The following is a 26,356-nucleotide window of genomic DNA, read 5'->3' as shown; positions in this document are numbered from 1 at the left end:
GTGAAGCACTTTGGTACGATGAGAGTCGTTTTTAAATGTGCTATACAAATACAATTGATTTGATTTGATACTGGCCAATCACAGCGCATCTTCCTCGGGACTTATCAGAGCCGAACATGCGCTCATTGCTTCCGCGAGGCTTCGCAAGGACTCCGCGAGGCTTCGCAAGGACTCTGGGGCTCCACGGGGCTCCACGGGGCTTCGCAAGGACTCCCTTGAGCACATACTGTACGCTCCAGAGGCGGAAAACGGTGTCTATGTTGGAAATAGTCACGCGTTACCAGACTGTTGCCTCTGCAATTTCCAAATGCTTCCATCATACAGTCTGGACCAATGGAAGAGCTATGCTTCCATCATACAGTCTGGACCAATGGAAGAGCTATGCTTCCATCATACAGTCTGGACCAATGGAAGAGCTATGCTTCCATCATACAGTCTGGACCAATGGAAGAGCTATGCTTCCATCATACAGTCTGGACCAATGGAAGAGCCATGCTTCCATCATACAGTCTGGACCAATGGAAGAGCTATGCTTCCATCATACAGTCTGGACCAATGGAAGAGCTATGCTTCCATCATACAGTCTGGACCAATGGAAGAGCTGTGCTTCCATCATACAGTCTGGACCAATGGAAGAGCTATGCTTCCATCATACAGTCTGGACCAATGGAAGAGCTATGCTTCCATCATACAGTCTGGACCAATGGAAGAGCTATGCTTCCATCATACAGTCTGGACCAATGGAAGAGCTATGCTTCCATCATACAGTCTGGACCAATGGAAGAGCTATGCTTCCATCATACAGTCTGGACCAATGGAAGAGCTATGCTTCCATCATACAGTCTGGACCAATGGAAGAGCTATGCTTCCATCATACAGTCTGGACCAATGGAAGAGCCATGCTTCCATCATACAGTCTGGACCAATGGAAGAGCTATGCTTCCATCATACAGTCTGGACCAATGGAAGAGCTATGCTTCCATCATACAGTCTTGACCAATGGAAGAGCTATGCTTCCATCATACAGTCTGGACCAATGGAAGAGCTATGCTTCCATCATACAGTCTGGACCAATGGAAGAGCTATACTTCCATCATACAGTCTGGAGCAACGGAAGAGCTGTCATGAGTAAGCGATAAAGCGGAAGTGGAGCCTCCTCCCCACTGCCGTTTCGTCTTTACAGTCGCGCACATTTATCCTAATATAAATAGAAATCATTTAAGCATATAATAGCTTGTTGCTTATCAGAAAAGAAAGGACCTTTCTATGTGGAGTTTGCATGTTCTCCCCGTGTCCCCTAGGGTAGGTACCCTCACATATTCTCCCTGTGTCCCCTAAGGTAGGTAGTACCCTCACATGTTCTCCCCGTGTCCCCTAGGGTAGGTACCCTCACATGTTCTCCCCGTGTCCCCTAGGGTAGGTACCCTCACATGTTCTCCTCGTGTCCCCTAGGGTAGGTACCCTCACATGTTCTCCCCGTGTCCCCTAGGGTAGGTACCCTCACATGTTCTCCCCGTGTCCCCTAGGGTAGGTACCCTCACATGTTCTCCCCGTGTCCCCTAGGGTAGGTACCCTCACATGTTCTCCCTGTGTCCCCTAAGGTAGGTAGTACCCTCACATGTTCTCCCCGTGTCCCCTAGGGTAGGTAGTACCCTCACATGTTCTCCCTGTGTCCCCTAAGGTAGGTAGTACCCTCACATGTTCTCCCCGTGTCCCCTAGGGTAGGTAGTACCCTCACATGTTCTCCCCGTGTCCCCTAGGGTAGGTAGTACCCTCACATGTTCTCCCCGTGTCCCCTAGGGTAGGTACCCTCACAAAAAACATGTAATCCTGGTCTCTAAACTGCCTCTCCCTGGCCTGATGGAGGGGAAAGGAACTGGTCGGAATAACGTGTTCCTTCCACACGCTACGTCCAACTGGGGAAACTCTCCCATGTCGGGTGAAAAGAAGTAGCTTGGACTCCTCATGCATAGTAGGAAACATGAGGTCAGTCCGCTGCCCCCCCCAGTTTGGCAGAGGTAATGTAGCGCCCAGGATTACATTAGATAATTGACACTGGGTGAAAAAATGGGTTACAAAGTTGTGGGATAAAACATTTAAGAAAAAAAATAAAATAAAATATAAAAATAAAATGTAAAGATATTTTAAAATATATTTTCGTGAACGGAAATGGCAGCTTCCTTACACAGCCCATGGGGGCTGTAGTTCCAGACTCTATATAGCATTCCTTACTCAGCTCATGGGGGCTGTAGGTCCAGACTCTATATAGCATTCCTTACTCAGCTCATGGGGCTGTAGGTCCAGACTCTATATAGCATTCCTTACTCAGCTCATGGGGCTGTAGGTCCAGACTCTATATAGCATTCCTTACTCAGCTCATGGGGCTGTAGGTCCAGACTCTATATAGCATTCCTTACTCAGCTCATGGGGCTGTAGGTCCAGACTCTATATAGCATTCCTTACTCAGCTCATGGGGCTGTAGGTCCAGACTCTATATAGCATTCCTTACTCAGCTCATGGGGCTGTAGGTCCAGACTCTATATAGCATTCCTTACTCAGCTCATGGGGCTGTAGGTCCAGACTCTATATAGCATTCCTTACTCAGCTCATGGGGGCTGTAGTTCCAGACTCTATATAGCATTCCTTACTCAGCTCATGGGGCTGTAGGTCCAGACTCTATATAGCATTCCTTACTCAGCTCATGGGGCTGTAGGTCCAGACTCTATATAGCATTCCTTACTCAGCTCATGGGGCTGTAGGTCCAGACTCTATATAGCATTCCTTACTCAGCTCATGGGGCTGTAGGTCCAGACTCTATATAGCATTCCTTACTCAGCTCATGGGGCTGTAGGTCCAGACTCTATATAGCATTCCTTACTCAGCTCATGGGGCTGTAGTTCCAGACTCTATATAGCATTCCTTACTCAGCTCATGGGGCTGTAGGTCCAGACTCTATATAGCATTCCTTACTCAGCTCATGGGGCTGTAGGTCCAGACTCTATATAGCATTCCTTACTCAGCTCATGAGGCTGTAGGTCCAGACTCTATATAGCATTCCTTACTCAGCTCATGGGGCTGTAGTTCCAGACTCTATATAGCATTCCTTACTCAGCTCATGGGGCTGTAGGTCCAGACTCTATATAGCATTCCTTACTCAGCTCATGGGGCTGTAGGTCCAGACTCTATATAGCATTCCTTACTCAGCTCATGGGGCTGTAGGTCCAGACTCTATATAGCATTCCTTACTCAGCTCATGAGGCTGTAGGTCCAGACTCTATATAGCATTCCTTACTCAGCTCATGGGGCTGTAGGTCCAGACTCTATATAGCATTCTGTTACTCAGCTCATGGGGCTGTAGGTCCAGACTCTATATAGCATTCTGTTACTCAGCTCATGGGGCTGTAGGTCCAGACTCTATATACTATATAGCATTCCTTACTCAGCTCATGGGGCTGTAGGTCCAGACTCTATATAGCATTCCTTACTCAGCTCATGGGGGCTGTAGGTCCAGACTCTATATAGCATTCCTTACTCAGCTCATGAGGCTGTAGGTCCAGACTCTATATAGCATTCTGTTACTCAGCTCATGGGGCTGTAGGTCCAGACTCTATATAGCATTCCTTACTCAGCTCATGGGGCTGTAGGTCCAGACTCTATATAGCATTCCTTACTCAGCTCATGGGGCTGTAGGTCCAGACTCTATATAGCATTCCTTACTCAGCTCATGGGGCTGTAGTCCCAGACTCTATATAGCATTCCTTACTCAGCTCATGGGGCTGTAGGTCCAGACTCTATATAGCATTCCTTACTCAGCTCATGGGGCTGTAGGTCCAGACTCTATATAGCATTCCTTACTCAGCTCATGGGGCTGTAGGTCCAGACTCTATATAGCATTCCTTACTCAGCTCATGGGGCTGTAGTCCCAGACTCTACATAGCATTCCTTACTCAGCTCATGGGGCTGTAGGTCCAGACTCTATATAGCATTCCTTACTCAGCTCATGGGGCTGTAGTCCCAGACTCTATATAGCATTCCTTACTCAGCTCATGGGGCTGTAGGTCCAGACTCTATATAGCATTCCTTACTCAGCTCATGGGGCTGTAGGTCCAGACTCTATATAGCATTCCTTACTCAGCTCATGGGGCTGTAGGTCCAGACTCTATATAGCATTATGTTACTCAGCTCATGGGGCTGTAGGTCCAGACTCTATATAGCATTCTGTTACTCAGCTCATGGGGCTGTAGGTCCAGACTCTATATAGCATTCTGTTACTCAGCTCATGGGGCTGTAGGTCCAGACTCTATATAGCATTCGGAGATTGTGGAATAGTTGTCTGGCTACGCAAGACTATGTTGGAAACATACTATGGGGCGACTGTGCTCAAGAGGTAGAGCAGGTCGTCCAATGATCCATGGGTCGGCGGTACGAATCCCGGCTCCTCCTGTCTACATGTCGAAGTGTCCTTGGGCAAGACACTGAACCCCAAATTGCTCCCGATGTGCTGGTTGGTACCTTGCATGGCTTCCGCCGCAATCGGTGTATGAATGTGTGTGTGAATGGGTGAATGTAATGCACATCTATGTAAAGGTGTGTGAATGTGTGTGTGAATGTGTGTGTGAATGTGTGTGTGAATGGGTGAATGTAATGCACAATCTATGTAAAGCGCCTTGGATAAAGGCGCTATATAAATGCACCATTTACCATTTATATTTACCAAACAATACAAGGACACAACGTGACATCCACTTCCTGTTTCACAGCAGCCAATTGCTGAGCTGTCCCCATGGAAACCAGTGTGATGTCATCGGCCTGCTGACCTTCGTGGGCCGGGCTGAGCGAATCAGGGGCAAGGGTGAGGGTTGCCATGGCGATCACAGTCATAACAAGATGCCGATTGGCTGTTAAGTGTTTGCTAACTCCACGATGCTTCCTGATTTCCGATTGGTCCATACATAGGTTCCGACATGCTGGAGTATCGCTGGCTGCGATTGGAGGATGGGACCAGCGACCAGCCAATCACGGTGAAGCTGTTCGCCACGTCACAGCCTGAGACCCACAGGAAGCTCCGCCCATGTAACACACACACACGCACACACACACACACACACACACACACACACACACACACACACACACACACACACACACTAATTGGTATTATTATGATGTTAATCATCTTTTCTCCCTACTGTGTGTGTGCATGTGCATGCGTGCGTGCGCGTGTGTGCGTGTGCGCGCGCGTGTGTGTGTGTGTGTGCGCGTGCGTGCTTGTGTGTGTATATGTGTGTGTAGTATCAGTGGTAGTGTGTACCAGATTAAAGGTCGTAAGGTCGTCGTCGTGGAGACCAGGATGTTTTTACCTGACAAACAACGAAAACACACAAGTGTACACAACAGGTACACGCACACACACACACACACACACACACACACACACACACACACACACACACACACAGGTACACATGTACCTGTACACCACATACCTGTAGAGTACATGCGTAAACTTTCCTTAATGATTACATCTGGTTTCAGTATTCATTTATGATGTATTTTCTCTATAATTATTGGTTATCTTTGCAGTCAGTTTGTATTGGGGGTGGGGAGGGGGAGGGGGAGGGGGGGGTGAGACACGGCCAAAGCATTTCCGGGGGTCCCCAGCCAAAAACGTTGAGAACCCCTGGTCCAGGGGGTCCCCAGCTAAATGATGATTAGGAACCAAATGGACCCTTATGGGTCTGTAACTCAGAGAGTGTACAAATGGAACATTGAATTTGACTGAGGGACTGCCATTGGATTTTTTTGAATTTTAGTTTTTGTCATGTCATATGAAAGCAGGGAATCATAGCTTCAAATTGACATATTGGTTGTTCAGTTTGACCCACCAGTTTTGGAGATGTGGCTTATAGAGTAATGTCTTGCAGAGAAACAGCGAGTTGAGAAAACAGGCTTGAAAGGTTCACTTCTGGGGGCACGGTGGCACAGTTGGTAGTGCTGTCGCCTCACAGCTAGAAGGTCCTGGGTTCGATTCCCGCTCGGGACGCTGTGGGTGCTGGCGGTGTGTTTCCTCCTCCGCGTCATCAGTGCCCATACCCGAGGCGGGGTTGGCGAAAGGGCCTTTCTGTGTGGAGTTTGCATGTTCTCCCCGTGTCCCCTAGGGTAGGTACCCTCACATGTTCTCCCCGTGTCCCCTATAGGGTAGGTACCTCACAAAAACATGCAGTAATCCTGGTCTCTAAACTGCCTCCCCCTGGCCAGCCGGGGCGCCTGATGGAGGGGAAAGGAACTGGTTGGAATAACGTGTTCCTTCCACGCGCTACGTCCAACCAGGGAAACTCCCCCCCGTCAGGTGTAAAGGAGCAACTTGGACACTCAGGCATGAAGCATGAGTTCAAGTCCGTTGCTCTCCCCATGTCCCCCATATATGGGGACTAGGTTGGCGGAGGGTGTGTAGAGCCCAGGATCACATTAGATAATTGACACAGGGGTGAAAAATGGGTTACAAAATCGTGGGATAAAAGATTATTAGAAAAAAAGAAAGGTTCACTTCTGTGGTCTCTAACATTACACCTAGCTACATGTTTAAGCATTTATTTCATATTTGCATGTCTTCTGTGGACTCTAACATTACACCTAGCTACATGTTTAAGCATTTATTTCATGTCTTCTGTGGACTCTAACATTACACCTAGCTACATGTTTAAGCATTTATTTCATATTTACATGTCTTCTGTGGACTCTAACATTACACCTAGCTACATGTTTAAGCATTTATTTAATATTTACATGTCTTCTGTGGTCTCTAACATTACACCTAGCTACATGTTTAAGCATTTATTTCATATTTGCATGTCTTCTGTGGACTCTAACATTACACCTAGCTACATGTTTAAGCATTTATTTCATGTCTTCTGTGGACTCTAACATTACACCTAGCTACATGTTTAAGCATTTATTTCATATTTACATGTCTTCTGTGGACTCTAACATTACACCTAGCTACATGTTTAAGCATTTATTTCATATTTACATGTCTTCTGTGGTCTCTAACATTACACCTAGCTACATGTTTAAGCATTTATTTCATATTTACATGTCGATTTCAGCTCTGACATTTATTTCAGACATGCTCTAGTGTGTGAAGAGTCTGCCTGTGCTATAAACTCGTTTTGGAAAAAATTGTAATTTGCGCGATGGCAGAGTCTCTCAGTCAAATCTGGTCACAGAAATTAGCATTGATTTTACAATATAAATTGGGGTACCAGAGATAGAAATGCCATTAAATGGAGGGTCCGTAACCCTAATGCATGTCAAACTGGGGGTCCTTGAAATGAGAGAATCACTGCTAGAGCCGTAAAAAGTCTTCTCTCATGGGGGTCCCTGGCATATCCTTTCAAATGGGGGTCCCTGGCATATCCTTTCAAATGGGGGTCCCTGGCATATCCTTTCAAATGGGGGTCCCTGGCATATCCTTTCTAATGGGGGTCCCTGGCATATCCTTTCAAATGGGGGTCCCTGGCATATCCTTTCAAATGGGGGTCCCTGGCATATCCTTTCAAATGGGGGTCCCTGGCATATCCTTTCAAATGGGGGTCCCTGGCATATCCTTTCAAATGGGGGTCCCTGGCATATCCTTTCAAATGGGGGTCCTTGGCATATCCTTTCAAATGGGGGTCCCTGTCATATCCTTTCAAATGGGGGTCCCTGTCATATCCTTTCAAATGGGGGTCCCTGGCATATCCTTTCAAATGGGGGTCCCTGGCATATCCTTTCAAATGGGGGTCCCTGGCATATCCTTTCTAATGGGGGTCCCTGTCATATCCTTTCAAATGGGGGTCCCTGTCATATCCTTTCAAATGGGGGTCCCTGTCATATCCTTTCAAATGGGGGTCCCTGGCATATCCTTTCAAATGGGGGTCCCTGGCATATCCTTTCAAATGGGGGTCCCTGGCATATCCTTTCAAATGGGGGTCCCTGGCATATCCTTTCTAATGGGGGTCCCTGGCATATCCTTTCAAATGGGGGTCCCTGGCATATCCTTTCAAATGGGGGTCCCTGGCATATCCTTTCTAATGGGGGTCCTTGGCATATCCTTTCAAATGGGGGTCCGCGGGGGCGGGGCTAATTAGCTTCAATTTGGGGGTCCTTGACATGAAAAGGTTTTGGAACCACTGATGTACGATGATAAGAGCGCCCCTCACTTCACACGGGTGTGATTTTTTCCTCCAAGGCCAACACTCAGAGATGCCCTACCGTAAGCTCCGCCCCATCAAGCCCTTCCTCCAATGGGTGAAAGGCCTGGACGACAGACAGGTGATGAGCAGGGCTCTGATTGGAGGATTCTTCGTCTACCCGCCCCCTCCCGTCTCCCTGGAAGCGCACGTCAAAGAAGGTCTGTCTGTCTGTGCGTGCGTGCGTGCGTGCGTGCGTGTGTGCGTGCGTGCGCGTGCGTGTGTGTGTATATATATATATAATGAGAATGTATTATGTGTGCGTCCGTGTTTGCGTGCGTGCGTGCGTGCGTGCATGCTTGCGCACGTGTGTGTGTGTGTGTGTCAGGAGCTCCTGAGTTGCTCGGAGGGGCGGAGCTTCAGAGAAGGGTGGAGTCACTGCGTTACCGGGAGCGAGACAGCTTCTGTATCCAGGCAACCGTTACCATGGTGACACACTGCCACAGAGGACAGGTGTGTGTGTGTGTGTGTGTGTGTGTGTGTGTGTGTGTGTGTGTGTGTGTGTGTGTGTGTGTGTGTGTGTGTGTGTGTGTGTGTGTGTGTGTGTGTGTGTGTGTGTGTGTGTGTGTGTGTGTGTGTGTGTGTGTGTGTGTGTGAGCCCTGAGGGCGTGTTTCCATTGTGGTTCTGTGTATTAAATTCATCAAAAGACATACTAACTGTACACCACTATACATACAATACATCATCAGTACTATAGAGCGCCGCAGTCCCAGAAGAGAATTTCCCATACATTTCCCCCCATAGACGTTTCAGAAAGTATTGGTAGTCTGGAGCAACGGAAGCTCTGATTATGAGTAAAATATAAATGCTTCCGTCATACAGTCTGGAGCAACGGAAGCTCTGATTACGAGTAAAATATAAATGCTTCCGTCATACAGTCTGGAGCAACGGAAGCTCTGATTATGAGTAAAATATAAATGCTTCCGTCATACAGTCTGGAGCAACGGAAGCTCTGATTACGAGTAAAATATAAATGCTTCCGTCATACAGTCTGGAGCAACGGAAGCTCTGATTATGAGTAAAATATAAATGCTTCCGTCATACAGTCTGGAGCAACGGAAGCTCTGATTACGAGTAAAATATAAATGCTTCCGTCATACAGTCTGGAGCAACGGAAGCTCTGATTATGAGTAAAATATAAATGCTTCCGTCATACAGTCTGGAGCAACGGAAGCTCTGATTATGAGTAAAATATAAATGCTTCCGTCATACAGTCTGGAGCAACGGAAGCTCTGATTACGAGTAAAATATAAATGCTTCCGTCATACAGTCTGGAGCAACGGAAGCTCTGATCATGAGTCAAATATAAATGCTTCCGTCATACAGTCTGGAGCAACGGAAGCTCTGATTATGAGTAAAATATAAATGCTTCCGTCATACAGTCTGGAGCAACGGAAGCTCTGATCACGAGTAAAATATAAATGCTTCCGTCATACAGTCTGGAGCAACGGAAGCTCTGATCACGAGTAAAATATAAATGCTTCCGTCATACAGTCTGGAGCAACGGAAGCTCTGATTATGAGTAAAATATAAATGCTTCCGTCATACAGTCTGGAGCAACGGAAGCTCTGATTATGAGTAAAATATAAATGCTTCCGTCATACAGTCTGGAGCAACGGAAGCTCTGATCATGAGTCAAATATAAATGCTTCCGTCATACAGTCTGGAGCAACGGAAGCTCTGATCATGAGTCAAATATAAATGCTTCCGTCATACAGTCTGGAGCAACGGAAGCTCTGATCACGAGTAAAATATAAATGCTTCCGTCATACAGTCTGGAGCAACGGAAGCTCTGATCACGAGTAAAATATAAATGCTTCCGTCATACAGTCTGGAGCAACGGAAGCTCTGATTATGAGTAAAATATAAATGCTTCCGTCATACAGTCTGGAGCAACGGAAGCTCTGATTATGAGTAAAATATAAATGCTTCCGTCATACAGTCTGGAGCAACGGAAGCTCTGATTATGAGTAAAATATAAATGCTTCCGTCATACAGTCTGGAGCAACGGAAGCTCTGATCACGAGTAAAATATAAATGCTTCCGTCATACAGTCTGGAGCAACGGAAGCTCTGATTATGAGTAAAATATAAATGCTTCCGTCATACAGTCTGGAGCAACGGAAGCTCTGATTATGAGTAAAATATAAATGCTTCCGTCATACAGTCTGGAGCAACGGAAGCTCTGATTAGGAGTAAAATATAAATGCTTCCGTCATACAGTCTGGAGCAACGGAAGCTCTGATTATGAGTAAAATATAAATGCTTCCGTCATACAGTCTGGAGCAACGGAAGCTCTGATTATGAGTGAAATATAAATGCTTCCGTCATACAGTCTGGAGCAACGGAAGCTCTGATTATAGACAGTTTTTGGTTTAGACTAGTCATTGGTTAGACCAGTCATTAGTCCTACAACTACAACCCATCTCAAACCCTCACCCTAAACCTAACCTCCCACGGGGCAGCACACCTAAACCTAACCTTAACCCATGTCTAACCAATGACTAGTCTAAACTAAGTATGCACCCCAAATATAAATGCTTCCGTCATACAGTCTGGAGCAGGGATGTCAAACTCAAATACACAGTGGGCCAAAATAAAGAAATCGGTCGAGGTCGAGGGCCGGACTGTGTTTCAACACACGGGCACCGCGTTCATGAGGACGTCCCAGGCAAACAGCAAAAAAGTAAATGCATTTAAAACTGAAAATGCATTATTATTAAGCTCAGTTTCCTGTTCTATGATCCTCACCAAGCACTGCTTTCATAGTATGTGATATGTGCCAATGCACTCGCAGTGCATTGTGGGACTTGTAGTATTATGGTGGTCCGTGCAATATACAAGAGGGCCAGTTCTAATACTAATTAAATATCATCCCGCGGGCCAAAGATAATTCACTCACGGGCCTGATTTGGCCCCCGGGCCTTGAGTTTGACATATATGGTCTGGAGCAACGGAAGCTCTGATCACGAGTAAAATATAAATGCTTCCGTCATACAGTCTGGAGCAACGGAAGCTCTGATCACGAGTAAAATATAAATGCTTCCGTCATACAGTCTGGAGCAACGGAAGCTCTGATCATGAGTAAAATATAAATGCTTCCGTCATACAGTCTGGAGCAACGGAAGCTCTAATCATGAGTAAAATATAAATGCTTCCGTCATACAGTCTGGAGCAACGGAAGCTCTGATTACGAGTAAAATATAAATGCTTCCGTCGTACAGTCTGGAGCAACGGAAGCTCTGATCACGAGTAAAATATAAATGCTTCCGTCATACAGTCTGGAGCAACGGAAGCTCTGATCATGAGTAAAATATAAATGCTTCCGTCATACAGTAGCTATAGGTGTAATGTTAGAGACCACAGAAGACATGTAAATATGAAATAAATGCTTAAACATGAAGCTCTGATCACGAGTAAAATATAAATGCTTCCGTCATACAGTCTGGAGCAACGGAAGCTCTGATTATGAGTAAAATATAAATGCTTCCGTCATACAGTCTGGAGCAACGGAAGCTCTGATCACGAGTAAAATATAAATGCTTCCGTCATACAGTCTGGAGCAACGGAAGCTCTGATCACGAGTAAAATATAAATGCTTCCGTCATACAGTCTGGAGCAACGGAAGCTCTGATTATGAGTAAAATATAAATGCTTCCGTCATACAGTCTGGAGCAACGGAAGCTCTGATCACGAGTAAAATATAAATGCTTCCGTCATACAGTCTGGAGCAACGGAAGCTCTGATTAGATTATGAGTCAAATGTAAATGCTTCCGTCATACAGTCTGGAGCAACGGAAGCTCTGATTATGAGTCAAATATAAATGCTTCCGTCATACAGTCTGGAGCAACGGAAGCTCTGATTATGAGTAAAATATAAATGCTTCCGTCATACAGTCTGGAGCAACGGAAGCTCTGATCACGAGTAAAATATAAATGCTTCCGTCATACAGTCTGGAGCAACGGAAGTTCTGATTATGAGTAAAATGTTGCTTCCGTCATACAGTCTGGAGCAACGGAAGCTCTGATCACGAGTAAAATATAAATGCTTCCGTCATACAGTCCGGAGCAACGGAAGCTCTGATTATGAGTAAAATATAAATGCTTCCGTCATACAGTCCGGAGCAACGGAAGCTCTGATCACGAGTAAAATATAAATGCTTCCGTCATACAGTCTGGAGCAACGGAAGCTCTGATTACGAGTAAAATATAAATGCTTCCGTCGTACAGTCTGGAGCAACGGAAGCTCTGATCACGAGTAAAATATAAAGCGGAAGTGAAGCCTCCTCCCCACTTCCGTTTCGTCTTTACAGTCACGCAAATTTATCCTAATATGAATCCAAATCATCTAAGCATATATACAGCTTGCTGCTTAGCAGAAATGGAAATGAAAAAATAAGCTCTAAAGACATTTTAAAATACATTTTCGTGAAGGTAAATGGCAGCTTCCTTACTCGCCTGTAGGAGGATCAGTGCCTGGTGTGGACAGACAGACAGGCGTCTCACCTCGGCTCGCCCACATCATCTGCCACTCAAATGAGTCCCCGCCCACAGCATGCCCGTACAAGGTGAGACACACACACACACACACACACACACACACACACACACACACGCAGGCAGGCAGGCAGGCAGACACAGATACTGATAGATATGTGTCTAATTTGTATTTTTTGGGGGTAATAATTTATGCATGTATGCGTGCGTCTCTGTGTGTGTGTGTGTGTGTGTGTGTGTGTGTGTGTGTGTGTGTGTGTGTGTGTGTGTGTGTGTGTGTGTGTGTGTGTGTGTGTGTGTGTGTGTGTGTGTGTGTGTGTGTGTGTGTGTGTGTGTGCGTTTAGTTTCACGTCTCCTAAAAGGAAACTGTCGACGAGAACAGAGACGCCCAGGAAGAGGTATGACCCATTACCATATATGGTTACACTTCCTGTTAGATATGTTACCATAGTTACGCTTCCTGTTAGATCTGTTACCATAATGTGACCAGATTTGACTGAGAGCCTGCCATCGCACAAACTCCAGCTTTTCACCAGAGAAGAAAAACCTTTTTTTTCCTTCTCAAAATGAGTTAATATCACAGGCAGACTCTTCACCTACTAGAGCATGTCTGAAATAAATGTCAGAGCTGAAATTGACATGTAAATATGAAATAAATGCTTAAACATGTAGTTAGGTGTAATGTTAGAGTCCACAGAAGACATGTAAATATGAAATAAATGCTTAAACATGTAGCTAGGTGTAATGTTAGAGACCACATAAGACATGTAAATATTAAATAAATGCTTAAACATGTAGCTAGGTGTAATGTTAGAGTCCACAGAAGACATGTAAATATGAAATAAATGCTTAAACATGTAGCTATAGGTGTAATGTTAGAGTCCACAGAAGACATGTAAATATTAAATAAATGCTTAAACATGTAGCTAGGTGTAATGTTAGTCCACAGAAGACATGTCAATATGAAATAAATGCTTAAACATGTAGCTAGGTGTAATGTTAGAGACCACAGAAGACACGTAAATATGAAATAAATGCTTAAACATGTAGCTAGGTGTAATGTTAGAGTCCACAGAAGTGAACCAGCGGTGGCCGAACGGATTGCGGAGCGGTCTTGATACCGGAAGGTCGCCAGTTCGAATCAGCGGTCCGACACGTTAAAATTACCACCGCTGAAGTGCCCTTGAACAAGGCATTGAACCACTACGATGAAATGTTATATGAGCAGGGCCTGGCTGGAAACAAGTTCTTGAGCTTAGCCCAGATACCCTGGGTAAATATAGTAATCATTTCATTTCATTTCAACCTTTCAAGCCTGTTTTCTCAACTCGCTGTTTCTCTGCAAGACATTACTCTATAAGCCATATCTCCAAAACTGGTGGGTCAAACTGAACAACCAATATGTCAATTTGAAGCTATGATTCCCTGCTTTCATATGACATGAAAAGAAAGAAAAAGAAAATTCCAAAAAAATCCAATGGCAGTCCCTCAGTCAAATTTGGTCACATATAGTTACACTTCCTGTTTGATCTGTCTCCATAGTTACACTTCCTATTAGCGTATAGATTCTGATATAGACATGATATATAGATAGATAGAAGTTCTATCTATTCTATCTAATGGCATTGGGTCCCATTTTTACAGTCTTTGGTATTACCCGGCCCGGGGATCGAACCCCCGACCTCCCAGTTTCAGGGCGGACACTAGTCTAACCACAAGGCCACTGAGCTGGTAGATCCATTTCATTGCTGTCAGTATAAAGGGTGGAATTAAAAGCTTAGCTGAGCTTATACACCCCTGGGGAGCAGCAACATTAGTAGTTAATGCAGAGGAGAGGGTTGTGTTCACTTTCGCCCTCTGTTCCCTCTTGGTGTACCAAAAGAAACAGTTTTTCAATGTTTTATTTTTGTGGCTTTCGTCTTTATTTTATATATTTTATAGAGGGACAGTCAGTAGGTTGACAGGAAAAGGCCGTCGGGATTGGGAGTCGAACCCGCGGCACACTGCCAGACTTGGACTACCGGCCAAGGCGCCTGGACCGCTGAGCCACGGCCCAGGCCAGAAACAGTTTTTTTTAAATGATAGGATTAATATTGGCAGCGGTGGCCGAACGGATTGAGGAGCGGTCTTGATACCGGAAGGTCGCCAGTTCGAATCAGCGGTCCGACACGTTACAATTACCACCGCTGAAGTGCCCTTGAACAAGGCATTGAACCACTACGATGAAATGTGTTCTATGAGCAGGGCCTGGCTGGAAACAAGTTCTTGAGCTTAGCCCAGATACCCTGGGTAAATATAGTAATCATTTCATTTAATTTCATTATTGTTATGTGTTTCTCCAGACTCCCACTGGCCACCCTGCAGGGAGACCAACACTCAGATAGAGGTATCGTTTTATCTCATTACAGCTGAATGTTTGTTTCTGCTTTATAGTCACTCTAAGGCAGGGGTTCTCAACCTGTGGGTCGCGACCCCTCGGGGGGTCGCCAAATTAATTCGGTGGGTCCCCAAATTATTTTCCAAAAAAATAAAAGTTTTTTTTTTTTGCAACTGAATGGCTGGAAAGTGGAAATGAAGAGTTTACATATAGTAATATAGTACACATAGTACATGCATACACCTTCCCTAATGATTATATCTGGTTTCAGTATTTATTTACGGTGTATTGTCTCTATTATTAAGGTTATTGTAGCAGTCAATTTATATTGGGGGTCGGGAGGGGGCGGGGCGGGGGCCCCGAGACATTGCCAAAGCATTTTCGGGGGTCCCCGGCCAAAAACGTTGAGATCCCCTGGTCTAAGGGTTGATTTTGCTTTATAGTCAGTCTAAGGGTTGATTCTGCTTTATAGTCAGTCTAAGGTTGATTCTGCTTTATAGTCACTAAGGGTTGATTCTGCTTCATAGTCAGTCTAAGGTTGATTCTGCTTTATAGTCACTAAGGGTTGATTCTGCTTTATAGTCAGTCTAAGGTTGATTCTGCGTTATAGTCAGTCTAAGGTTGATTCTGCTTTATAGTCAGTCTAAGGTTGATTCTGCTTTATAGTCAGTCTAAGGTTGATTCTGCTTTATAGTCAGTCTAAGGTAGATTCTGCTTTATAGTCAGTCTAAGGTTGATTCTGCTTTATAGTCAGTCTAGGGTTGATTCTGCTTTATAGTCAGTCTAAGGTTGATTCTGCTTTATAGTCAGTCTAAGGTTGATTCTGCTTTATAGTCAGTCTAAGGTTGATTCTACTTTATAGTCAGTCTAAGGTTGATTCTGCTTTACCCATTTAGACCTGACGTCGAAATAAAAAAAATGTCTTCTAAATCCTGACAGTTTTCTCGGCTATGTTTCCAGGCCTATATCACTCAATATTTCATGTCAAGGACTCCAAAAATTATATGTAATTGGCCGCCGACCCCCATCTGAAAATATGTTGTTCCAAAAATAGCAGACCTACAAGATCATAGAGCGGCACCGAGTGAGATTGTAGATCTGCTATTTTTCAATAGCTAAAATATGAGCAGTTGATTAACGTCATTAGACTGGGAGTTGACTGGGCTATTGGGATAGAGCTGTGTTGTAGTGACAAAGTTAATCATTTTAAATGTGTACACACCATATGAATGCTATAATAATGAGGATGAGTATCTCAGTAGAATGGCATTTATTATGTCTTTTATTCAGGACAATCCCTCTACTTGTATCTACGTTATTGGTGACATGAACGCTGATGTGTCTGATGCTAACTCCTTATTTGGTAGGCATTTAATGCAATTTTGTGTAGACAGTGGGCTGATTTTATCCAGCAAGGTACTTTTGCCTGAGAATAGCTACAGTTATATTAGCGAGGCTTGGCATAGTACCTCCTGGCTTGACCATTGCCTCTGTACAGTGGATGCCCATGACTCTATAGAGAACATGGAGATTGTCTATGAGCTAGCTACCACAGACCACATACCCGTTCGAGCAGTGGCGTGCACAGATAGACACTAGGGGGTGCTAGAGCACCCCCTGCCCTTTTGGCAATGTGCCCTTTTGAAAAAAAATGTTTTTTTTTTGTTTGTTTTTTAAATAGCAGACCTACAAGCTCGTAGCGCGCCACTCGGTGGCGCGCTATGAGCTTGTAGATCTGCTATTTTTCAATAGCTAAAGCATAACATAATGCTAACACCAAAAGGGGTTCTCGCCCCAAAATGGATTAAGGCAACTGGCCGGTTCCACGCGCTGCACAAGGTGCCCTTTTTTAACTTGAGCACCTGCCCCTCTAAATGTCTGTGCACGCCACTGCGTTCGAGTAATGTTAAATACAGGCAATTTACCCATGCTGCTGCCTGTGGATAACAGCTCAAGTACAGGCAGAATTAATTGGACTAAACTAACCAAGAAAGATCTAGATAAATATGTGAATCTTTCTGATGCTCTGCTGGGTAAGATTAAGCTACCTAAAGATACTTTATTGTGTCAGGACATGAACTGTAAGACTATGCAACACTGTGAGGAATTATCTTCCCTGTATGAAGCTATTGTGGAGTCTCTCTGTATTTCCAGCAGGCCTCTCTACAAACATGGATGTAAAGTATATGCCACTAAGCCTGGCAGTGGCGTGCACAGACATTTAGAGGGGCAGGTGCTCAAGTTAAAAAAGGGCACCTTGTGCAGCGCGTGGAACCGGCCGGTTGCCTTAATCCATTTTGGGCGGGAACCCCTTTTGGTGTTAGCATTATGTTATGCTTTAGCTATTGAAAAATAGCAGATCTACAAGCTCATAGCGCGCCACCGAGTGGCGCGCTACGAGCTTGTAGGTCTGCTATTTTTGAAAAATCAAAAAAAAAAGAAAGTTTTTCTTTTTTCTTTTTTTTTTCAAAAGGGCACATTGCCAAAAGGGCAGGGGGTGCTCTAGCACCCCCTAGTGTCTATCTGTGCACGCCACTGAAGCCTGGGTGGAATGATCATGTTCAAGAGCTTCATGCTGAGGCTAGAAGGGCTTTCAGGAGTTGGGCTGAGTCTGGAAAAAAATAGACAGGGCCCTCTGTTTGAGGGAAAAAACGCATTAATGCTAATTTTAAATATGCCCTTCGGTTTATTAAAATAAATGAAAATATAATGAGGTCAGACTCACTGGCAAAGAAACTGCAAAATAATAATGTGAATGATTTCTGGAAGGAAATAAAAATGATAAATAATTGCAAAACCTCTCTCCCATGGAATATAGATGGTGTGAGTGGTTCGGATGAGATTTCACAGCTATGGAAGAAGCAGTATTCAGAGCTATTCAACTGTGTAAAAAGTTAACTGTTTGTAGTTGAAAATGTTGATTTTAATGATGAGATGATTGTTACACCTGCAGAAGTTCTTGAAGCAGTATTGAAGCTAGGAGATAAGGCCTGCGGTCTGGACAATATAACAGCAGAACATCTCAAACTTGCCAGTAGGACACTGTGCCCTCTGGTGGCCATGTGTTTTAGAGGTTTTTTTACGCATGGGTTTTTACCTGTTTCCATGCTTTCTGTGGTACTTGTGCCGGTCATTAAAGATAAAGTGGGTAAGGTAAACAGTTCAGATAATTATAGGCCAATAGCCCTGGCCAGTGTTATGTCCAAAGTACTTGAGACAATTCTACTGAGTAGATTAGAGAGGTCAATTTTGTCTGCTGATAATCAATTTGGCTTTCAAAGAAAACATGGCACTGATTTGTGTATTTTTGCTCTCAAAGAGATCTTAGATAAATATGGTAGGCAGAACTCTACAATGTTTGTTTCTTTCATTGATGCTTCCCGGGCATTTGATCGCATTAATCATGAAAAGCTTTTTTCTAAACTGATACAAAGAGGGGTCCCCAGGTTCTTAGTCAGAATCCTGGTGTTCTGGTATGCTCACCAGAGTGAGCATACCAGAACCATACCAGAACCATACCATGAGTGTAAAATGGGAGAAGTCAATGTCTGCTCCCTTTCATGTGATCAATGGTGTCCGTCAAGGGGGAATTTTATCTCCTTTTCTTTTTAATGTTTATATGAATGACTTATCATTGTCTTTAAATACATGTGGTACAGGGTGTCGGGTTGGTGACTCACTAATTAACCACCTGATGTATGCTGATGATTTGGTCATTTTCAGTCCGTATAGTGCTGGTCTCCAACTGCTTCTGGAAGTATGCTCACAGTATGGTCTTGATTTTAATATAAAATACAATGCTAAGAAAAGTAAAATAATGATAATCCGAAGTAGGGAAGACAGACATTCAGCCTTTCCTGACTTCCATTTGGCTGGCACTGCTCTTAGTGTGTGCAGCGAGTACACTTATTTGGGCCATATCATCTCTGATGATCTCTCAGATGACAAGGACATCTATAGACAGCGATGGAAGCTGTACGCCCAAGCAAACATGCTGTGTCGCAAATTTAGCATGTGCTCGGTTCCTGTGAAGATATCGCTCTTTAGATCCTTCTGTACACCGCTGTATACTGCACACCTATGGTGCCGCTATAGACAAAGCAGCATCAGAAGACTCACAGTGGCCTATAATGATTGTATGAGGCTGCTGTTGAGAGTGCCAAGAAGCTCCAGTGCTAGCCAGATGTTTGTTAGTGTCGGAGTACCTACCTGCTCTGCTGTACTACGTAACCTTATGTACAGATTCATGTGTAGGGCATCTGAGTCAATAAACGACATCATTGCTGTAATAACGGACCCTAAACGCAGTTCACTCAGGTTCTCGTCGAGACTGTGGAACCACTGGCGCACATGTCTGTATGTCAGAAACTGAACAGTGTGGGATATGTGCATATATGTACCTTTTTATTTATTTTTATTTTTGTATTTACTGTTATATTGTATTGTTTGTGATATGGATCCTCCTGGGTCTGAAATAAAGATTGATTGATATAACATAATGCTTTAAAACACCAAAAGGGGTTCCCGCCCAAAATGGGTTAATGACTGACGGACCCCCATTTAATGGCATTTCTATCTCTGAGACCCCCATCTACAGTATATTGTAAAATCAATGTTATATAAATTGATACATTGTAATAAATATATAAATGGATACGTTGTAATACATTGTGTCCAGGTGTATTATGGGATGCCTCCATGGAGTTTCTGGAAAGCTCCGCCCACCATGACGAAGATGAAGACGAGGATGATGAAGACGAGGACGATGACACGTGGTCCTTCGTCACGGCCGTGGCTCCGCCCCTCGTCCGTCCGGTCGCCATGGAGACGCTGCCGCTGCGCTACAGCCACGCCCAGGGGGAGGAGCTAGCCGGCGCCGCCATGGCGCTGCAGCCGGGGGAGTGGGCGGGGCTTAGACGGCACCACCACGCCCTTCTGGAGCGGTTTGACCCCGCCGTGACCTCCTGGTACACGCTGACACTGAAAGGTACTTTATATACCATTCTGGGCGGGACTTTAGCTATTGGAAAATAGCAGATCTACAAGCTCTCATAGCGCGGCACCGAGTACAAGTGTGAGCTTGTAGGTCTGCTCAATTTCTATGTCCTTTCTTCAAGTAGTCACAGAATCTTTGTCTCCACTCAGAGGTTTTCTCTGTGGGGCGTATGTTCTTTTGTGTTGTTTTGGTTTGTTTTTTTGTCGTACGGAAATGGATTCAGCAGGGAAATTGATTTGTTTTATTGTTTTAAATCATGCTAAACCATGTCTGTCTGTCTGTCTGTCTGTCTGTCTGTCCAGTGTTGTCAGACAGTGTCGTCATAGAAACGGTGTTCCTCCCTCACTCGCCCCCCCTCCCCATCCCCCTCCCCCCACACAACAACACCTGGCTCTCCATCCTGTCCCACGGAGCCTTCTCCCCCGACACACCCCCACCCTCTCCAGGTGAGCACACACACACACACACACACACACACACACACACACACACACAAAGTCAATCAGTTTGCTTCAGTTTGACTTGCGGGATTAATCAATCGTAATCCCCATTTGACGTTTGTCGTTCCATTTCATGAAAATCCGCCTTAAAATAGTGTGATCGTTTGGGCGGCGGTGGCTCAGCGGTAGAGTGGCCGGATGGTAACCGCAAGGTTGCCAGTTCAATCCCTGTGGGCTCCCCCAGAGTTAGTGTCGAAGTGTCCTTGAGCAAGACTCTGAACCCCTAATTGCTCCGAATACCAAACGACTCGCCCCTTTACCAACTCGCCCCCGCAATTTTTTTAAATGTAGTTAACAGTTAATTTAGTATTTCCCTCCCTCTCTGAAATCTGAAATTATCTTGTATACATATTTATTTTATTCTATAGTACTAGTTGATCTCTATACATGGCCGAAAAAAAATGGCGTATTTTGTTCTAATTTCGCTGTACTTTTGGGGTACCCAGCCCCCCCAAAAGAGAAAGGCTGCCATACACAGCGACTAGTCTCTGAACGCAGGCTGCCATGCACAGCGACTAGTCTCTGAACGCAGGCTGCCATGCACAGTGACTAGTCTCTGAACGCAGGCTGCCATCCACAGTGACTAGTCTCTGAACGCAGGCTGCCATCCACAGTGACTAGTCTCTGAACGCAGGCTGCCATCCACAGTGACTAGTCTCTGAACGCAGGCTGCCATCCACAGCGACTAGTCTCTGAACGCAGGCTGCCATCCACAGTGACTAGTCTCTGAACGCAGGCTGCCATACACAGAGACTAGTCTCTGAACGCAGGCTGCCATACACAGTGACTAGTCTCTGAACGCAGGCTGCCATACACAGAGACTAGTCTCTGAACGCAGGCTGCCATACACAGCGACTAGTCTCTGAACGCAGGCGACTAGTCTCTGAACGCAGGCTGCCATACACAGTGACTAGTCTCTGAACGCAGGCTGCCATACACAGTGACTAGTCTCTGAACGCAGGCTGCCATACACAGTGACTAGTCTCTGAACGCAGGCTGCCATACACAGCGACTAGTCTCTGAACGCAGGCTGCCATACACAGTGACTAGTCTCTGAACGCTGCCATACACAGAGACTAGTCTCTGAACGCTGCCATACACAGTGACTAGTCTCTGAACGCAGGCTGCCATACACAGTGACTAGTCTCTGAATGCAGGCGACTAGTCTCTGAATGCAGGCGACTAGTCTCTGAATGCAGGCGACTAGTCTCTGAATGCAGGCGACTAGTCTCTGAATGCAGGCGACTAGTCTCTGAATGCAGGCTGCCATGCACAGCGACTAGTCTCTGAACGCAGGCGACTAGTCTCTGAATGCAGGCGACTAGTCTCTGAATGCAGGCGACTAGTCTCTGAATGCAGGCGACTAGTCTCTGAATGCAGGCTGCCATACACAGTGACTAGTCTCTGAATGCAGGCGACTAGTCTCTGAATGCAGGCGACTAGTCTCTGAATGCAGGCGACTAGTCTCTGAACGCAGGCTGCCATACACAGTGACTAGTCTCTGAACGCAGGCTGCCATACACAGTGACTAGTCTCTGAACGCAGGCTGCCATGCACAGCGACTAGTCTCTGAACGCAGGCTGCCATACACAGTGACTAGTCTCTGAATGCAGGCGACTAGTCTCTGAACGCAGGCTGCCATGCACAGTGACTAGTCTCTGAATGCAGGCTGCCATACACAGTGACTAGTCTCTGAACGCAGGCTGCCATACACAGTGACTAGTCTCTGAACGCAGGCTGCCATACACAGTGACTAGTCTCTGAACGCAGGCTGCCATACACAGTGACTAGTCTCTGAACGCAGGCTGCCATACACAGTGACTAGTCTCTGAACGCAGGCTGCCATACACAGTGACTAGTCTCTGAACGCAGGCTGCCATACACAGTGACTAGTCTCTGAACGCAGGCTGCCATACACAGTGACTAGTCTCTGAACGCAGGCTGCCATGCACAGAGACTAGTCTCTGAACGCAGGCTGCCATACACAGAGACTAGTCTCTGAACGCAGGCTGCCATACACAGTGACTAGTCTCTGAACGCAGGCTGCCATACACAGTGACTAGTCTCTGAACGCAGGCTGCCATACACAGCGACTAGTCTCTGAACGCAGGCTGCCATACACAGTGACTAGTCTCTGAACGCAGGCTGCCATACACAGTGACTAGTCTCTGAACGCAGGCTGCCATACACAGTGACTAGTCTCTGAACGCAGGCTGCCACACAGTGACTAGTCTCTGAACGCAGGCTGCCATCCACAGTGACTAGTCTCTGAACGCAGGCTGCCATACACAGTGACTAGTCTCTGAACGCAGGCTGCCATACACAGTGACTAGTCTCTGAACGCAGGCTGCCATACACAGAGACTAGTCTCTGAATGCAGGCTGCCATACACAGTGACTAGTCTCTGAACGCAGAGACTAAAAATGAGTGGAGTGCCCTTTAAATCTTGAATGACAGCCACGGTACCATACAAAAATAGAAGGATACCTTAAAAACGAATTGGAGACAGACGAAATAAAGTTCTGAGAGGAAGTTTAAGATTTTAACTGTAATTTTTAGTAGGTAATAAAGTCAATTTACATAGAGAATGTGCTACATGGTTCAGATAATAATAATAATAGTACAATACATCACTATAATTTAGAGTATTCAATTGTTCCAATATGGATCCGAACTGAACCTGAACTCCCCTTCACAGTATGTCCCAGGCATATACTGCATCTGACGTCAGTTGTTGATAAACGTTCATTGGCTGGTAAATAGTTCATATCCGTAATATCCCACGGTGGTGCTGGTTGTCGAGCACTCATTGGACCAGCACATGGATGATGAGACTGGTATCAATGATGTCGCCTCAAGCCGGGAGAGCGTGGACGCTGGCGTTGCCAGGCAACCTGTTGATAACTTTCCCTGCACTGTGAACTTTCGACAGAGAGAAACACTCCCTGACTCCCACTGAGCTCTTTTCTCACTAGGCATCAAGGTCAAATACATGTAGTCTCGAATCAAAATAGACCTTTCATTATGGCAAGTTTACTTGACTGGGGACAGACAGTATGGAGACCGAATAAGGAGTAAACAAGATATAAGATATTAAATCTGAATGTGGCGTCAGGAAATCCATAATATAAATATGATAAAATAAATATAAAGGATAAGATGAACAATCCTGTGTAAACAGGCAGTAGGCTATGAGTAAAATGATGATAAAAGGGCAAGATGACAAAATATGACCTATATGGAACACGGTCTGGGCCCAAAGTTCTATATGTGTTGACCAACAGAACATGATGGAGTGGCCAACTTGACATGACGTGTAAACAACATGTCAGAATTTATCTAACAGCCATACACAGCGACATTGGCAGGGTTTCCACAGCACAGCGTCAGACAGCAGGGCAGACAGCAGAGCAGAAGCTCTCAATGTTTTAACCATAATATTAAATGTACAATAACTAAACATAAATCTCACTTGAATTGGATTGGGGGCTGTAGCCCACCCTAGCCCAATGGTAAGTCCGCCCCTGCCAATGGTTCATAAGCTGTTCACTCTCTCATTGGAGATGAATAGACTCCGCCCACTTCACGCAGATAGAGGACGTGAAGTGGAGACAGCATTCATTTAATGCTCCTCTTCCTCTTTCAGCTGACCTTATCGGCATGGCAACCCAGCTGGCCAATCAGAGGCTTGTATGTGTCCTGGAGGCGTGTCATCTGGGCGGGGCCAGAACAGAGATTGTCCTGACAAGAGCCTACAGCCTCTGACTCGCTTGCACGCACGCACACACGCACGCACGCACGCACGCACGCACGCACACACAGACACATGCAGACACACACATACTGTACATACGCACACACGCACGCACGCACACACACACACACACATTGTTTCCAATGTGAATTGAAAGGGAAGCTTTGAATGAACTTATTAACATGTTTTGAATTTGTATATTTTGTTTGAAACAGACGACCACGACATGTAACTGTAACTGTTCTTAGATTGTATTTGTAAACTTATTTCACATGTATGCTTTTTCCCCCCCTTCTTTTTCCAAAGCCTTGATGATGTATTGTGATGTTTTAATATATCAGTTTAATTTCTACATGTATTTGAGAATTTTTTTGGTTTATTGGAAAATCTTAGAAAAAAGTAAAAGTATTACTAGTAGGATCGCAGCTTGCAGCTATATTTATTATTTTAATCTTTAGTACATTTTCTAACAAGGTTTTATTTATATGACAAGAAAAGGAAGATCAAAGTAAGAACGGATCAAAAACATTACAATGTATGCAAACGTGCATTGTCAAACATAACAAATCACACCCATATGAAATGAGCGGCGCTCTTATCATACATCACATTCCATGCTCAGCCAATCAGCTGAGCACATTCCGTGCTTAAACAGACAGACAGACAAAGCTGTGCATAGGTTAAAGCAATAAGCCACAAGAGGTCTCAGGTTACAGTGTATTTTATAACGGCTGAGAGGCGGAGGTAGACACGACGCGCAGCGCAGCACAGCGCAGTGTCTCTGTCTCCCTCTGCCAGTCTCTGTGACAACGGGGGGGGGGGGGGGGGGGGGGAATAGGAGGTGCTTGATGTCTTTGCGAGGCCGCCCAGAGCTACACATTCACAGTCATTATGAGCGCGGGGCGGTGCTTAGACGCCCGCACAGCCAGGATGTGTGAGTAAATCAAGTGCTCCCCTTCCCCAGTTCAGCTACAAGGCTGCGGGATCAATGGAACGCAGCTGGGAATGATTATAAAGGGATTGAAGGTGTGGATTATTGTCAGATTTACCATGACAACCAGCCAATCGGAATCAAGTATTGGGACTAACCGTTTTAGAAATGTAAATAAACACATAAAAAGTACAGTATGAAATTAAAACATTCAATGAATCAACAAAAAGTGCAATAATAAAATGTAAAAAAAAATCACACTTGTGTGAAGTGAGGTATATCATCATGTTCCATGCTCAGCCAATCAAATCATCTCATGTGTGGTACACACAGACAGCTGGGCCTAGGCCGGGCTAGGGCCCCTAAAAAAAGACATTACACCATGTAAATGCATGGAAAGGTGCTTTTAGAGACATTTCACCATCTTCTAGATGATGGAAAGGTGCTTCGACAAAAGCAGGCCATAGCAACTACAAGCCTATAGCATCCCTTTTCTGTCATAACAGGCACACATTCAGAGAAAACAGCAGATCTATAGCTAACAACATGTCACAGTATAGGCTACTTGTAGATTATTATTTTCGAGGAGAGAGTTTGTGTACAGGGAAAAATGTGTGCAACAGGCACGCAACCAAATTATACAGAGCCTCAATTGGCAAAACTCCAAAGAATGCCAAAAATTCTACAAAATGTCTCCTAAATCACGACAGTTTTCTGAAAAACCCCATGTTTCTGTGTCAGTGGTTCTCAAACTATTTCATGTCAAGGACCCCAACAATTATTTGTAATTGGCCGCCGACCCCCATCTGAAAATATGTTGTTCCAGAGACCCTCCCCCCTCCCAGAAGCAAAGATTTGGGTTAAAAACGTTCGCTCTGAAAGAATATATATTCAAAGATTTGCGCCACATTTTCACGGGGTTTTTCAAAAATAGCAGACCTACAAGCTTGCCGCACTACGAGCTTGTAGATCTGCTATTTTTCAATAGCTAAAGTATACCATAATGCTTAAATAATAAGGTGCAAAGTACAAACGGAAGTTTCAACGGAGACTAGCCTTCATCCTTGGTC

The 26,356-nt window shown here is 45.0% G+C and overlaps 1 protein-coding gene across 1 annotated transcript in view; it reads left to right on the top strand.

Moving 5' to 3' along the window:
* LOC306925193 (RPA-related protein RADX) overlaps positions 1 to 24,705 on the top strand; it is a 62,087-nt gene extending 37,382 nt beyond the window's left edge. The window contains exons 8-19 of the mRNA XM_079503885.1: positions 4,330 to 4,387; positions 4,728 to 4,852; positions 4,957 to 5,073; positions 5,293 to 5,397; positions 8,231 to 8,392; positions 8,560 to 8,684; positions 12,696 to 12,799; positions 13,073 to 13,126; positions 15,071 to 15,114; positions 19,784 to 20,092; positions 20,404 to 20,547; positions 24,248 to 24,705. Of these exons, the coding sequence (XP_079360011.1) occupies positions 4,330 to 4,387; positions 4,728 to 4,852; positions 4,957 to 5,073; positions 5,293 to 5,397; positions 8,231 to 8,392; positions 8,560 to 8,684; positions 12,696 to 12,799; positions 13,073 to 13,126; positions 15,071 to 15,114; positions 19,784 to 20,092; positions 20,404 to 20,547; positions 24,248 to 24,366 (1,466 nt within the window). The 3' untranslated portion in view covers positions 24,367 to 24,705. The remainder of the gene's footprint in view (positions 1 to 4,329; positions 4,388 to 4,727; positions 4,853 to 4,956; positions 5,074 to 5,292; positions 5,398 to 8,230; positions 8,393 to 8,559; positions 8,685 to 12,695; positions 12,800 to 13,072; positions 13,127 to 15,070; positions 15,115 to 19,783; positions 20,093 to 20,403; positions 20,548 to 24,247) is intronic.
* Positions 24,706 to 26,356: the final 1,651 nt, after the last annotated feature.

This window comes from Electrona antarctica (genome assembly GCF_951216825.1).
Source record: "Electrona antarctica genome assembly, chromosome: 6".
Taxonomy (NCBI): Eukaryota; Metazoa; Chordata; class Actinopteri; order Myctophiformes; family Myctophidae; genus Electrona; species Electrona antarctica.
Note: the sequence above shows the minus strand (reverse complement) of the source record. Positions and strands in the feature narration are given on the sequence as shown.